Genomic DNA, 15,103 nt, shown 5'->3' with positions numbered 1-15,103 from the left:
ATTCCAGCAGTGACCAAGTGGGATACGGAAGGTGAGTTTTTCCGATCCGACATCCTAAGAAATTAATTTTTCCCCCATTATATCTGACCATCTATTCAATTGCAAGGGGTTTCTTCTACCATAGTACGGTTGCTAAAAGAGTCTTGAGGGTCCCGGTCACATTCTCTCTCCTCGCAAGATAAACATGGCCCAAGTCGAAACCATTCCCCCTCCGTCTGCGGACTGGAAGGGCGACAGCGATGCAACCCCCAACTTCCGAGCCTTGGGGAAGCTCTCACCACCTGTGATGCGCAAGATCGAACCATTCGGTGCTCAGTTTCTTGCCTATGCCCGCCGCAAGCGCCACGGCCGTACTTTCTCTGAAGATGACCGCATCCAGGCTTTGTCCAAGGTCAAGAAGTCGGAAGACGAGGATGATGGCGAGATCAGCGAGCCTGAGGACCCTATGATGCTCGCTCGAGATGCCAAAGACTGGAAGGTGAGTTTCAGCTGCGGAACCTCCTATGTTGGATCCATGCTCTAACAGCTTATACAGGGACAAGATCATTATGCAGTCCTCGGTCTCTCGAAATACCGGTACAAAGCGACCGAAGAGCAGATCAAACGAGCATACCGAAAGAAGGTGCTCAAGCACCACCCGGACAAGAAGGCAGCCGCCGGCCAAGATGACGAGAACGACTCTTTCTTCAAGTGTATCCAGCGTGCCAACGAGATTCTTATGGACCCGGTCAAGCGCCGCCAATTCGACTCCGTCGACGAGGCTGCGGATGTTCCACCTCCGTCAAAGAAAGAGATGCAGAAGCCCAGTGCCTTCTACAAGAAATGGAACGCCGTGTTTGAGAGCGAGGCCCGTTTCAGCAAGCGGACACCGGTACCAAAGCTAGGCGACGAGAACAGCACGAAAGAGGAGGTCGAGCAGTTCTACGACTTCTGGTACAACTTCGACTCCTGGCGTACGTTTGAATACCTCGACGAGGATGTTCCGGATGACAATGAAGGTCGTGACCACAAGCGCCACATTGAGAAGAAGAACGCCAATGCGCGCCGCAAGCGCAAGAGCGAGGATATCGCCCGACTGCGGAAATTGGTGGACGATTGCTTGAGCTACGACGAACGAATCAAGAAGTTCCGCCAACAGGCCAATGCCGACAAGAACAAACGTCGACTGGAGAAAGAGGCCGCTGCGAAGCGTGAGGCCGAGGAGAAGGCCAAGGCTCAGGAGGAAGCTGAGCGGAAGAAGAAGGAGGATGAGGAGAAGGCGAAGGCCGAGAAGGAGCAGAGCAAGAAAGCCAAAGAGGCTGCGAAGAACGCCGTCAAGAAGAACAAGCGAGTCGTCAAAGGCAGCGTCAAAGATGTCAACTACTTTGCCGAAGGTGGCGATGCCAGTCCCAGACAAATTGACGATGTGCTTAATGATGTTGACAAGCTTCTCGGCAGTGTTGATGCTGACCAGTTGGCGGATCTGGTGTCGAAGCTTAACGTCGCTGGCAAAGATGCTGGAAAGGTCAAGGAGGTCTTCAGCGAGGCCACTGGCGGACTGGTCGGTGCCGGTAAGCTGAAGGAGAGCGACTTGAAGATTCTGAAATGAATCAACAACAGCCTCAAACAGTACAGCTAGACCTTGCGAATCAATCTGGTGAATAGGACCGACGAGTCTTCGATGACCGAGCTCGCTTCGGCTACAACGGACGCAATGACAAGATTTTCTCACTTCCCACCTAACCTACGGTTACCATCGAAATTTGAGTTTCATGCCATACTCTTGTCAGTACCATACGAAGAATCTCATTGACCATCTAGGCCTGAACTCGGTTACTTTTGAAAGGATCTGATGAGCCATACGGGGTTCTCTGCCTCGGCCGGCATCGGCGGCAAGGGCATGGGTGTTATATGGGTCACACGGACAGAACAGAATCGTACCTCGAATCCATATTTCCTCGCTGATACAGGCGCGAGAAGGGATCGGACGACATGTCAAATGACATTGCTCAAGCGGTATTTTACACGAAATATGTCGATGGTGATGTGGGCTTGGGAAGATGCGGCATCTCAAGGCAACTAAGGTGGCAAAGTCCACGATGTTATCGATGAGGAATGATTATACTCACAGCATGCTCATCTATTATGTATAGACAACGATGCTGTCCCAGGAGCATCGCTTACAGCGTCAAAAAAGAATGAACCCCTTGGAAATGTTTTCTTCTGAACAGGACTTATATAGTACCTATTGTACATGGTCAGGGCTCGTGTTAGACAGATACGATCATTCTTCACCACTATCTCTCACCAGAGTTCCCCATGAGAAACCACCCGAGCTCTATTTGTGAATTGGTATAACGCCACCGGGCTCATGAATCCACATCAATAACGCCGACCAGCCAACAAACGGGCATTTACCATATACGCCTTCTATTTCCCAACCATATCATCCATCGGTTGTTGCAAACCCAAGGCATGGTCCAAGAAGTAGACCGTAAAATCCCAGCAAACGCACTCCCAAAGCCGCGTCCTCAAGGTTGCCATCCGAGATAGATCCCCGATCCCCGTCCCAAGTTAAGATCTATCTCTTCTGATTGAAGAAACTGCTCGCCATGCCCCCCAGCCCACCCTGTGCCGTGGACGTTGTCGAGTTACTGTACAAGCCAGGGCTTGTCGATCTGCCATAGTAAGGTTTGCCGTTATGGCGTTTGGACGGCTTCGACGGCTTGTTGCGTTTGCCGTGTTTCTTCGCATAGTCTTCCGTCAGGGAGCCCAGGATGGCACCGCCCAAAGCTCCCAGCACGCCATGGCCGGCTTTGTGACCGCCCCAGGCTCCAGCAGCGCCGCCGCCCACTGCGCCTAACAGACCACGATCGGTTTCAGACCCAGGTGCAGCTCCAGGTCCATGCTGTTGAGCAGTGCCGGTGCCGTAGTAGTAGGGGGAGGAGGCAGTGTTGCCGTTTTGATAAGAGTACTGCGGACTGTGAGAATATTGGTCTGGCTGAGCCCGAGTGTCGGGTTGGTAGTATTGTTGTTGTTGTTGTTGTTGTTGTTGTTGTTGTTGCTGGTGGTGGTAAGATTGAGCGTAGCCCTCGGCAGGGTAGTAGCTGGACTGGTTGTAGTTTTGATGTTCAAGTTGGTTATGATAGTCTTGGGAGTAAGTGTTGTGTTGGTATGGGCCTGACATCTTTGTGTGAATTGTCTGGTTTGATGGGAGAAGAATAACAGCAAAGAGGGCAGACAGGTGTTGTGGATTTGATAAGTCACAAGTAGATGAGCTGCTGACAGGATAGTATGGGATGATTGGGATATCGATGGAGGACAATTGATTAGGGTTCACGATGAAATATATATATATATACTCATCCTCTCATCTGGGGGTATGGAGGCAAACAATGTATACAGGGTCTGGCCGGGGTGAGAGGCGCCTGGGGTTCGCCTGTACGACTATCGCCGCGTGGCCGTCGAGGCGTTCTCATCTTTCAGCCATTCATGATACGTTCTTCCAGCCTAGCGGGGGGACGGCCATGCGATATACGAGCTGAAAAACGTCGAGAAGGGTTCGCGATTGGTCTGACCGAGCCCAAATACTGACATAGCATTGGAGAAGAGGGATATCGAGCGGGGAATTGGTCAGGAATTTAAGAGAGGAGGCGATGAGCAGTTGTAGAGGTGTTCGTGAGGTGATCAGGAGGTACAGAGTAGTAGTAGTAGTAGTAGTAGTAGACAGGGGGTGAGGACTCGATGTGGCGCAGCGAGGCGCAGTAGGGGCTTTACGCAAGGCTGAGTGAGGCTGTGCACCAACCAATCATATCATACCATCATCCTCTCTCAACCTCACTGCATCGAAGCCCTTCTCTCTGGAGCCTTCAACCACCAACATGTCTCCTTTCGTCTCTCTTCTTCTCTGTAGGTCCTTGTCGGGCGTATTCCCGCATTACTCAACATCGCTTTATAGGGAACCTCGTCGCCAAACTAGCACCACTCCGGATGGAGATTCCCTCTCTGGACACAGCACGACGTCCTTCTTGCTTACCACTAAAGCAGCCAGGGCAATTTCTGGCTGAGTGACTGTTATGTTTTCACATTCATGAAGACTGCCATCGGTTTCCCCATCTCTCCTTGCTAGTTGCAGTGTTCTTTCCAGCAGTTTCTGCTCCTCGGCTCGTTTCACCACGGCTTTGTGGGTTACTAACACTAGCAAGACCACGATCCCATGTGGTCAATACTTAGTATGACCTAGGCAACCCCAGCACTCTTTCACCAATATAGTTGCGGATCATTTCGCGACTGACTGGCGCGATCCTCGGAATCATGATTTCCCGAAAATATCTCTCGACATGATATTCCTTTGCATATCCCATGCCACCGTGGATCATGACGGCTCTTTCGCATGCCTGGAAAGCAGCTTCGGCAGCCAGATACTTGGCGGCATTGGCATACTCTCCGGTCTCGTGCCCGGCATCGTACATTCGGGCAGCTTGGTAGATGACCAGCCTCGCCGCTTCAAGCTGCATCCAGCTGTCAGCCAGGGGATGCTGAACCGCCTGGTTCTGGCCGATAGGACGTCCAAAGACTTTTCGTTCTCCAGCGTACAACACCGCACGTCGCAACGCAGCAAAGCCGATCCCCAGTGCTTCAGCGGCGATCAGGATTCTCTCAGCATTCATGCCATGCATGATCATTTTGAACCCGTTGTTCTCATCACCGATCAAGTCTTCTTTCGGGACTCTCCAGCCATCAAAGAACAGCGTGTTGGAGTCCACGGCTGCGCGGCCCATCTTGGGGATCTCCGTGACATGCACCTGTGTCCGATCGAGATCGGTATAGAACAGGCTCAGCCCCTGGCTGGGTTTCTTGACTTCTTCGAGTGGGGTGGTGCGCGCGAGAATCAAGATCTTCTCGGCCACTTGCGCCGTCGAGATCCAGATCTTCTGCCCGCTCAGCACATAATGGTCGCCATCCCGGACCGCGCGGGACTGTAGCCTGAGAGTGTCCAGGCCGGTGTTGGGCTCCGTGACGCCAAAGCATGCCCGCTCTCGACCTGCGATCAGCGGCACCAGCATTCGCCGTTTCTGCTCCTCGGTCCCGAACTTGCGCACAGGTTCGAGCCCGAAGATGTTCATATGCACCGCACTCGCTCCCGCGTAGGCAGCGCCGCTCTCTGCAATCGTCTGCACCATGACTGCGGCTTCGGCGATGCCGAGCTCGCTCCCGCCGTATGCCGCTGGCATGCAGATGCCCAGCCAGCCGTCTTGGGCTAAGGCTCGGTGGAATTCACTGGGGAAGCGGTGCTCCTCGTCCGCTTGGAGCCAGTAGGTGTCGTCGAATTTGGCGCAGACTTTGCCAATTGCTTCACGTACGGTACGTTGCGACTCGGTCAGGTCCGGGTCGTGCAACTGTAGGAACTCTGTGCCGCGAGCTGGAGCGGACCGAGTGCTCGAAAATGATGATGCTGATGTTGGTTGGTGGACACGAAACGCCGTGCTGGGCTTCGACCTTGTTCGCCGTGCTAGCAGACCTGCTAGGCTCTCTGCGAGCTTTCTCGATGTCATCCTGAATCAGGAGGACGAGTCAGGGTCTCAGATATTGGATCCTCATTCAATCCTCCGTCGGTCACTTCCTGACCCTCATGGAGCGGTAGATCTTTGAGTAAGTGCCCAAAGTAACATATGGTCCTGTCCCACCTCGCAGACGAAAGACGGGCTCCGTCGACTATATTGGAACCATTCCAAAGATAAGGACTTATTCAAGTACTTCGACTGTCATCACCAAGCCCTCGGAATGCCTGCTCTCAAGGCTTCCCGGGTATTTGGCGGTCATACATCCTATCCCATGTGAGACATCATGTTCCCCCCCGCACGCAGCCTCGTCGGTCGTCGGCCGTTCGGCTTCTCTTGACAAGTCTCCAATAAGGGACTTGATACCACGGGGTCTTCATCTCCAACTGTTTAGAAGACTCTAAGCATCGGGGTTGAAGATGAGCAGATTGCTGTGATACAACCGTACTAAGTCTGAAGCTCGGAGAAGCACACCAAAGGCCCGACCATGAAATACTAAGAGTACTAGTAGTATAGAGTCCATCCACAGTCGGTAGAAACCTGAAGGGACGAAAGAGCATCAGAACCAGAATGTTGAGCCGACGCCTTTAGGAAACGGCCTACAATACATCAACCGTCCACGATTGATTGAAGCTCTGCAACGACAGAAATGACACGCCCAAGTCTGCACGTCAGATGTGATGCGATTGTTCAGTCTATACTTCGAAGTTCAACACCATCAGCTTTATCACCACCACCTCTATCACGGCGCTCAGTCCCTCAAACACCACGCCGTTCTCAATCACTCGTAGCCACTTCAAGTACAGAAACCAACCGCTCCCGCTCCAGCTCCAGCTCCAGTGACCTTCCACTCAGTGGTCTGAAAGTGCTGGACCTGTCACGCGTCCTAGCCGGCCCCTTCTGCACACAGATCCTGGCCGACTACGGCGCCGACGTGATCAAAGTCGAGCAACCCCTGGTTGGGGACGAGACGCGCCAATGGCGCACGCACGGCGAGACCCAGCAGAAATGGCGACCCGAACACAACCTCATGTCGCTGTACTTTGCCGCCGTGAACCGCAACAAACGGTCCGTCACGGTAGACCTGAAGACTCGGAAAGGGGTTGAGGTCGTCAAGGCACTAGCCAGCCGGAGCGACGTGGTCGTCAACAACTTCCTGCCCGGCAAAATGGACGAGTTGGGTCTCGGGTACGACGCCTTGAAGAGCGGAAATGATCGGGGGCTTATCTACGCCAGTGTTAGCGGGTACGGGGCCACAGGGCCGAGTCGCGATCGTGCCGGATACGATGCCATCGCGCTCGCCGAGGCTGGGTTGTTGCATATCACGGGCGATGAGAAGGGAGGGCCGACCAAGCCGGGTGTCGCAATCGCGGATCTCTGCACCGGCTTGTATACTCACGGAGCGATTCTGGCGGCGTTGAATCTGAGACAGAAGACGGGGTTGGGATGTAAAATCGATGCCAGCTTGTTCGAGAGCAGTTTGAGCTTGTTGATTAATGTCGGCCTGGCGGCTTTGAATCTCGACCTTGACCAAGGGCCCCAGAGGAGAAGGAGAGGGAAGCGATTGGGTTTGGGACATCCAAATCTCGTGCCTTATGGAGCCTTCGAGACCAAGGATCAGAAGATGCTCTTTGTGGCTGCCAATAATAATCGGCAATGGAAGGGGCTTTGTGCGCGGTTGGATGTCGAGGGATTATGGGATGATTCACGGTTCAGCACCAACGATGGAAGAGTGGAGAACAGGGACGAGATCAATGGCATTCTGGAGAAGAGGTTTCGTGAGAAACCAATGGATCAGTGGTTGAAAGTCCTGGAAGGGAGTGGCCTGCCGTATGGAGCCATTAACGATGTCGTCGACGCGTTGGAGCACCCGCAAGCGACCGCCAGAGAGATGGTCATGGACATCAATGATTTCGAAGCTGCGAGGGATGGCGTGTTGAAGCTGATCGGTCCTGCGGTCAAATTCGATGGGCTTGCCATGGATGTCCGGATAAAGCCACCACTGCTGGGCGAACATACCGACGGGGTCCTGGCAGATCTTGGGTATGGACCTGCGCAAATTGCTGAAATGAGAACAGCTGGCGTCGTCTGACGTCTGAAGTGTATTGTATGCTGGTTGTTAGACGATTGGAATATGAAAGAGAAGAACGACCAATGAAACATGAGGGCAGACCGGCAAAGCAGACCCGACGCAGTTGTGACCAAAAACCATCGTGGAGATCTGGTAGATCTAATACTGGGTTATGATAGTACAATTGCGATCCATTTCCGCGGGTCCGGAAACTGTACAATGTTGATTCTGCTCTTGACCCACGTCTACAATCCTCGACAAAGTACTCTCCTCTCAATGGGCATCCGGTTGGGAGGTGATGTATGCCACGGCTTGGTCAACTGCGCCTTGTTAGATACTGTCCGGATAAACCTTTGAGACTCTCATACCGCTGTGGATGGCATCAGCCTCCTTGTCTGGGATCTCAATGCTGAACTCTTCCTCGATGGCCATGACGACCTCCACGGTATCCAAGCTGTCCAATCCAAGATCGTTGTGGAAATGTGAGGTGCCGGTGATCTAGATCTCGGGTGTCAGAACGCAGAAGTAATTCGGATTTTGTGAACTCAAGTACCTTCGATGGGTCGGACACCTGCTCAATCGTTAGTATAAAAGTTGCGAACGTCAACATGGCTCCTGCGCACCTTGTCAAAGTTCTTCAACAAATCCATTATCCGGCCTTGCACCTCCTCTTTCGACAGACCACCAGGCGCGGAATAAGATCGGATGCCAGACACGACAAGGGACGGCGCGACTCGGGATGACTGGAGAAGAGACGAAGAGATTCGAGATCGGAAGGCAGGTAATTGCCGGGGGACTTGGGCCCTTGTAACAGCGTAGAGCGCCCTGACGGCACCCACACGGAACATTTTGACGACTAGCGGAGACGAGGAGAGAGGTGGTGAGTCGCGATAGAGGTTTGCGGTGGGTGTAGGGATGAGGTGGTTTGGGAAATTCTGATGTCAAACCGGGTGTTGAATTAGATGCTGATTGAATGGAGACGAAGACGAAAGACGAAAGACGCCTCAAAGCTGTGTCCTTCGAAGCTTGGGGCTGCACGTGACTCGCCCGACCAATCAAGTGCGTATCAATTGCACTGACGACTTGATTCTCTCATGCACTGCCAGTGCAATACAAGACCAGCATCTCCAACTTGAACTGTCACTGGCACTCAATCACCCTTCGCCTTCTCTGTGTGCTCGCCACTCATTGTCAAAATCAGTCAGCGACTCAAAGGCGATGGCGTCGTCTCTTCGTCCAGCGTCGCGGTTGGTCGCCAGACCATTAACAGCTTCTGCGGTATCGCGGCAACTCGAACGATCGCCTTTCTTGCGCGCCACAGCTCAATTCCACACCTCAAAGCCTCGGAATGCCCTGCCGGCAGGTCCTCCTCCACAGGGGTTCCGCTTACCTCGACCGAAACGCTTCGACGAGCACGAGAACGTGATGGACAAAGCAAGCAACTATTTTCTTCTTACTGAAATGTTCCGCGGCATGTATGTCGTGCTGGAGCAATTCTTCAGAGCACCGTACGTCTTATATGTTGGGAACATTTCGACCAGGCGGCATGCTGATGTGATGATACAGGTATACAATCTACTATCCCTTCGAAAAAGGCCCCGTTTCCCCACGATTCCGAGGCGAGCACGCCCTGAGGAGATATCCTTCGGGCGAAGAGCGATGTATCGCTTGCAAGCTCTGTGAAGCTATTTGCCCAGCTCTTGCCATCACAATCGAGGCCGAAGAACGAGAAGACGGATCGAGGAGGACCACTCGCTACGATATCGATATGACCAAGTGCATTTATTGCGGCCTTTGCCAGGAGAGCTGCCCGGTGGATGCCATTGTCGAGACGCCAAATGCAGAATATGCGACGGAGTATCGCGAAGAGCTCTTGTATAACAAGGAGAAGTTATTATCCAACGGTGACAAGTGGGAGCCTGAGCTGGCCGCGATCGCAAGGGCAGATGCTCCATACCGGTGAAATTGCCCTGAATGGGGGACTCTACACCTATCCATCTGCAGATCATATCATGACATGGCCCGGAGAAGCCAAAAACTTCGCAAGCAGCGGATGTGTAAATGGCATTAGCAGGTATCAATTGCAATTATGTGTTGAAAAGGTTCCTCGGCCAGACGAGTCGCTCTCAGACAACGTGGGCTAATCGCTCTCCATGCTCCCTTCACAAGTTGATTGCGATAGACCGCAAGAGATGTACAATATGATTGCTCACTGTATGCTGCTCTAGCCTAGGGCACGCATAGTCAATTCAACCCTAAAGCCAGATTAGTAACTGCACGTCCTGTCCAAGGAACACGATGCATCACTTACACAGCAAATGTCCCTGCACTGACAGGCATGGCCCTGAACATGGTTGGGCCGATACCTCTCCAGAAACCCCTCCAGCCTTCAGCCTTCCACGTCTGGGAAAAGCAGTCTCGCATGGTTTTGTATGTCTGGTCCTTTCCGAAGCCGTCGCTTTGCATTTTGCTCTTGACCACATCAAACGGATAACTGGCGATCCATAGTGCCTCACCTGCCAATCCGCCATAGAATGCGACCTTGTATGACGAGATATCAGATCGCTTGACATTGTTTCGTTTCATGTCTAGCGCCATGAGATACTCAAAGGACAGAAACCAGACACCGTATGCTTGAGCTTCACGCCACAGTGTGACGGCCTGACCCCGATAAAGACCCCGGAGCACACCTTCATGGGCGGAGAGTTTCTTAACACAATCGACCGGTCCATTGTACAGCCGGTCCGCGCCATGGGGTTGCGTCTGCAGCCGGATTCTGACGTGTTCGATAGGGCCCGACAGGACAGAGTTCGTAAGACCTGCAAAAGCGCCAGCCAGATAATATTGGCCGTACGATAACTGAGCCGGACCTGCTGGGTTGGCCTTGAGGTTCCGCTCCTCAAATGCACGACGGGCATAGTGGAACGCCCCGAACTGAACAGACACACATGCTCCAATTCCGATCAGTGGAGTGAGCGTCCCCTTGTAGAATGCTAGGGGTCCTTCATTTTGAAGGATGGAACTTGCGCATGAGACGGCGCTGGGATACTTTGAGGATGTCTGGAGGCGTACTTTGACGATATCTGACTGCATGAGCTTGATGTCTGGCCAGAGGACATCTCATCGCTTACCGAACGGTTGGCCTATGCATGAGTCAGCCTTTGTTCGATTCCCAATGGACTGGTGAACATGTAACGGTGCCGCACCGCTGCAAATTCAACACGAGGTCTGTTCACACTGAAACCCTGACAATATACAGGACCGACTTACCTAGTAAAACTTGCGCCACACCTCCAGCAGCGCCTGCGAACAAATCCTTCGCGGTTCTGGCCCAATTGCCGCCGTTAGCCACGTCCGCCTCAATCACCTCGACGCTGTCGCCCATTTTTTATAGAGCTGCGCACAGCTATTTTCACCTCGACTCGACTGGACGCTTTACAGGCCTCAGCTCATTACTCGTTAGGCGGGAGACCTGAATCACACAACATGCAGTGTCCAGGCACGCAATTTGTTAGACCATACTTTTTTGTATACTAGTAGCGCGGGTTTGCGCGCCCGACACTGATTGGCCAGCATTTCTGGCTGATGCACACCGGTCTATTCTCTTCGCCGTAGTAATATGGGCCAGATACACTATTGGCTATGTGCTCCACCGTAATCTCCGCCCGGCAGAAAAAAGTGCCAGCGAGCCAGATACGGAGTTCGATACGGAACTGAATGCCTGCGATGCACCCAGTTCTTTCCGATATTCCTGGGGAGAAGAAGTCAGCTTTCATCAACCACAGTGGCATAATCGGGAGACAGTATGCGGAGGGCAGTCAGTCGAAGCGTAAGTAGTATCTAGGATCTCTCTCTTCCTCGCATTGGCACTAATGACCTCTCCAGCTTCTGCAAGGACAAGACCTCTGCCTCTTCTGCGCCTTCAAACATGGCGTCGAGTCTCGGGCCGCCAGCGGGATTCGTCCGCAGCGTCGACTCTACAGATCAACCGGACCGTCACAGCGGCCTGCTGGAGCTGCCGCTGCGCGTATAGAGGAAGAGGAGGACGACTTTCCTCACCCTGCTGCTGCAGCTCCTCCAAACAAAGTGGTGCTTGGCTGGAAGTGTCGTTGCAATCATGTCAACGCTTCCCATAGATCAGAGTGCACAATCTGCACAAACCCGCGCCCACAGAATGCTGAGCTTGTCTACCAGGAGAACAAGTCTCGGTCTGCGTCACTGAGTTCTCCTCCGCCACCACCAACAGCCTCCTCACCTTCGCCTCCGCTGTCCCACTCCACAAAGCAAAACGCCTCTTTACACGGCGCACAAGGCCAGCCCGTAACCCCTCCAAGAGCAACCGGTCGGCCCCAATTCGAGTCCGGCACGATTCTGGGTCAAGCCAGTGTGTCCTTTACGCCCTACCAGGCCGGTTCAGCGCAAGAGCAGCGGCCATTCCCACGAAAGGCTCGCACAGATTCGAACAATGATTGGAGGAAGGACAGAAATGCGCGGAATCCACCGACTTCCAGAAATCAGCGTGAGGCCTCAACACCTTCCGACGGTCCCACCATCAAGTACAGCAACCCACGCGCTCCTCGACTGCCGCAAGGTTCATCAGCAGCGGGCGCTGGTGGTGACATGGGAGCTTCCGTCATGGCCGGCCAGCAAAGACCATGGTTCGGGAATGAACGTCGAAACGGAAGGTACTCTTCAGGAAATGAGGGCGAATTCGGGCCAAATTCACGGAGGGCGGGGGACTCCAAGTCCACATCCGCTCCATGGTCTGTACGCGATTCCCTTTTTGGTGCTCCCTCAAACGACACACGGATTGGGCAGACGCTTGGGTCAACACGTCGCGAGCCACCTTTTGGACGGGATTCAACATATCAGCGGTCTGAGTATCGAGAGCCCCGGCCGGATTTTCAACAGCGAAACGCCATGGAGCGAGGCGCTAGGAGAGGGCCACCACATGCTCCATCCAGGGGCGTGCGCAGACCTGGTTCAGAGGGAACAGACCGTGCTCCAGCTTCGACTATAGCCGAGGATGAAGCGGTAGAGCCGGCTGCATCTGAGACTCTAACCGGAACAGAAGAAGACTGGTACACCCGCCGGACGGTGACAGATAGGGACCGTGACAGGAGAGGCCGAGTCTATGATGTCGAAGCCGAGGTGGACGAGCCCTTCCATGCTTCACCTATGGCTCGCTCTCCGGCTCGGAAGACGAGGACAAATCGGAGACAAAGCACACCGAATTTTGACCCAGATCTTGTGGACGAACTGCTCGACGAGACTGGTTCAAGGCGAAGGAAGAGGGGCAAACAGGCGAAAGCCGTACCCAAGGTGGAGGTGCGACCAGAGATTCGACTGCCGGAATTCATCAGCGTGGAAAAGCTAGCTCAAGGCCTCAAGGTTCGACTACAGGACTTCCTCAACAAGCTTGAGGAAGAAGGCTTTGAGGGTGCCCGTTACGATCATATTCTAGATTCTGGGACCTCTGCCATGTTCGCTGAGATCTACGGCTTCGAGCCTATCATTAGCACGGTTGACGACTCTCGTGATTTGGTTGCACGTCCTCCACCGGAAGACGTGGCCCTGCTCCCACCTCGGCCACCAATCGTCACGATAATGGGCCACGTCGATCACGGAAAGACTACGATTCTGGATTACTTCAGAAAATCGAGCGTGGTAGCAACCGAACATGGAGGTATCACCCAGCACATTGGAGCATTCTCTGTAACAATGCCAGGATCTGAGCGAAATATCACCTTCCTGGACACACCTGGTCACGCTGCATTCCTGGACATGCGGCGACGAGGCGCCAATGTCACGGATATTGTCGTGTTGGTCGTCGCTGCAGATGACAGTGTGAAGGCTCAAACGCTTGAAGCCATCAAGCACGCGCTTGAGGCCAACGTTCAGATTATTGTGGCGATCAACAAGGTCGACAAAGAAGATGCAAATGTTGAGCGTGTGAAGCAGGATCTGTCGCGTCATGACATTATTGTTGAAGAATATGGTGGCGAGTACCAAGCCATTCCTGTCAGTGGGAAGACAGGCCAGGGAATGGCTGATCTGGAAGAAGCTATACTAACCCTGGCTGACGTGGCCGACTTTCGAGCCGAGACTGACGGCCAAGCAGAAGGATGGATCATTGAAAGCAAAGTTGGCGCGTCTGGTCGTGTTGCAACAGTGCTGGTGCGTCGTGGTACCCTGAGGCCCGGCGACTTCATCGTGGCCGGCACCACTTGGGCACGAGTTCGTACACTTCGGAATGACGCTGGTCAATTGATCAATGAGGCGCCTCCTGGCACACCCGTTCAAATCGATGGGTGGCGAGCAGGAGATCCAATGGCGGGTGATGAGGTTCTCCAAGCTGAGACTGAACAACGGGCTAAAGAAGCAGTGGCCGTTCGGCAGGAGAGAGAAGAAAATGCTCGGGCCGTTGAGGATATGACTGCAATTAACTCTGTCCGCTCAGAGGAAGCCGAGGCTCGTTCCAAAGTGCTTGAATGGGAGAAGGAGCAGGGATACATGTCGATGAGAGCCAACCGACGCCCCAAGGACAATGAGGGCTGGGTCGAGAAAGAACAATCTGGTCCTCGTCAGGTCCCTTTTGTCATCAAAGCCGACGTTGCCGGGAGTACTGAGGCGCTTGTTGCCGCGGTCAGTGCCATTGGCAACAACGAGATCGTTGCACATATCATCCACAGCGGTACCGGAGCGCTGACCGAGTCTGATATCAAACTACTCGCCGCAACTGGTGAGGTTGGCTACGCCATTTCTTTCAACCAGCCAGTGGATGGCTCTATACGGCGCCTTGCGGAGGCGGCCCGGCTCCAGATCCTTGATCACAACATTATCTACAAGGTTACCGATGATGTGAAAGACAAAATGGCCGCCGAACTGCCACCAGTAGTCACCCAGCGGGTCTTGGGCGAGGCAGAGGTGGGAGAGATCTTTGAAATCAACGTCAAGAAGGGACTGCTGAAGATTGCGGGATGTCGGGTGACCAATGGCACCATCCGGCGGTCGGAGAAGGTTCGAGTGCTGAGGAACGGTGAAGTGGTGTACACCGGTAAGTAAAGTCGAGGACGAGTTGGATCGTGATGGCGCTAACAACCCCATAGGCATGCTGAACTCTTTCAAGAACATCAAGAAAGATGTCACGGAGATGCGCAAAGGTTCCGAATGTGGCATGGGATTCGAGAACTGGGAAGACTTCCAAGTGGGTGATCAGATCCAGTCCTTCGAAGAGATCAAAGAGAAGAGGACGCTGTATTAGACGGCTGTGCTTGGCCATTTTCGATGCAGCCCGACTGAGAGTCAGCCTGATCTGCCATCGCATGAAACAAAACGGGTATAGAGCAGATGAAACCGACAGGGGGAATCAGGGCGGCTGCGCAAGGCTCCCTAGGCGTTGGCACGAGGCTGCGCCTACGATTCCAGGGGCAACGAGGCTCAGCCAATCATTCTTCGTCCACCATCCAGTTTCGGCACAAGTCTCTCACGC

The 15,103-nt window shown here is 53.6% G+C and overlaps 8 protein-coding genes across 8 annotated transcripts; 4 read left to right on the top strand and 4 right to left on the bottom strand.

Moving 5' to 3' along the window:
• Positions 1 to 184: 184 nt before the first annotated feature.
• Positions 185 to 1,588, top strand: A1O1_00740 (DnaJ like subfamily C member 2; the record flags this gene model as incomplete). The annotated part of the gene is made up of 2 exons (XM_007721657.1): positions 185 to 478; positions 536 to 1,588. 2 exons carry the CDS (start codon positions 185 to 187, stop codon positions 1,586 to 1,588), a joined length of 1,347 nt encoding a protein of 448 aa, XP_007719847.1.
• A 972-nt stretch (positions 1,589 to 2,560) lies between these two features.
• On the bottom strand, positions 2,561 to 3,166 carry A1O1_00739 (uncharacterized protein; the record flags this gene model as incomplete). The annotated part of the gene is made up of 1 exon (XM_007721656.1): positions 2,561 to 3,166. One exon carries the CDS (start codon positions 3,164 to 3,166, stop codon positions 2,561 to 2,563), a length of 606 nt encoding a protein of 201 aa, XP_007719846.1.
• Positions 3,167 to 4,208: 1,042 nt separating this feature from the next.
• A1O1_00738 (isovaleryl-CoA dehydrogenase) lies at positions 4,209 to 5,534 on the bottom strand (the record flags this gene model as incomplete). The annotated part of the gene is made up of 1 exon (XM_007721655.1): positions 4,209 to 5,534. The coding sequence occupies one exon, from the start codon at positions 5,532 to 5,534 to the stop codon at positions 4,209 to 4,211; it is 1,326 nt and encodes a 441-aa protein (XP_007719845.1).
• A 655-nt stretch (positions 5,535 to 6,189) lies between these two features.
• On the top strand, positions 6,190 to 7,632 carry A1O1_00737 (uncharacterized protein; the record flags this gene model as incomplete). The annotated part of the gene is made up of 1 exon (XM_007721654.1): positions 6,190 to 7,632. One exon carries the CDS (start codon positions 6,190 to 6,192, stop codon positions 7,630 to 7,632), a length of 1,443 nt encoding a protein of 480 aa, XP_007719844.1.
• Positions 7,633 to 7,884: 252 nt separating this feature from the next.
• A1O1_00736 (NADH dehydrogenase (ubiquinone) 1 alpha/beta subcomplex 1) lies at positions 7,885 to 8,459 on the bottom strand (the record flags this gene model as incomplete). Its single annotated transcript, XM_007721653.1, has 3 exons — positions 7,885 to 7,931; positions 7,980 to 8,109; positions 8,235 to 8,459. The coding sequence occupies 3 exons, from the start codon at positions 8,457 to 8,459 to the stop codon at positions 7,885 to 7,887; spliced, it is 402 nt and encodes a 133-aa protein (XP_007719843.1).
• Positions 8,460 to 8,829: 370 nt separating this feature from the next.
• Positions 8,830 to 9,574, top strand: A1O1_00735 (NADH-ubiquinone oxidoreductase 23 kDa subunit, mitochondrial; the record flags this gene model as incomplete). Its single annotated transcript, XM_007721652.1, has 2 exons — positions 8,830 to 9,119; positions 9,178 to 9,574. The coding sequence occupies 2 exons, from the start codon at positions 8,830 to 8,832 to the stop codon at positions 9,572 to 9,574; spliced, it is 687 nt and encodes a 228-aa protein (XP_007719842.1).
• Positions 9,575 to 9,918: 344 nt separating this feature from the next.
• On the bottom strand, positions 9,919 to 10,996 carry A1O1_00734 (solute carrier family 25, member 46; the record flags this gene model as incomplete). The annotated part of the gene is made up of 2 exons (XM_007721651.1): positions 9,919 to 10,698; positions 10,874 to 10,996. The coding sequence occupies 2 exons, from the start codon at positions 10,994 to 10,996 to the stop codon at positions 9,919 to 9,921; spliced, it is 903 nt and encodes a 300-aa protein (XP_007719841.1).
• A 420-nt stretch (positions 10,997 to 11,416) lies between these two features.
• A1O1_00733 (translation initiation factor IF-2) lies at positions 11,417 to 14,875 on the top strand (the record flags this gene model as incomplete). The annotated part of the gene is made up of 3 exons (XM_007721650.1): positions 11,417 to 11,440; positions 11,497 to 14,668; positions 14,721 to 14,875. The coding sequence occupies 3 exons, from the start codon at positions 11,417 to 11,419 to the stop codon at positions 14,873 to 14,875; spliced, it is 3,351 nt and encodes a 1,116-aa protein (XP_007719840.1).
• Between the last annotated feature and the right edge of the window lie 228 nt (positions 14,876 to 15,103).

The sequence above is a fragment of the Capronia coronata genome (assembly GCF_000585585.1).
Source record: "Capronia coronata CBS 617.96 chromosome Unknown acBCG-supercont1.1, whole genome shotgun sequence".
NCBI lineage: Eukaryota > Fungi > Ascomycota > Eurotiomycetes > Chaetothyriales > Herpotrichiellaceae > Capronia > Capronia coronata.
This window is presented reverse-complemented; position numbering and strand designations above follow the sequence as displayed.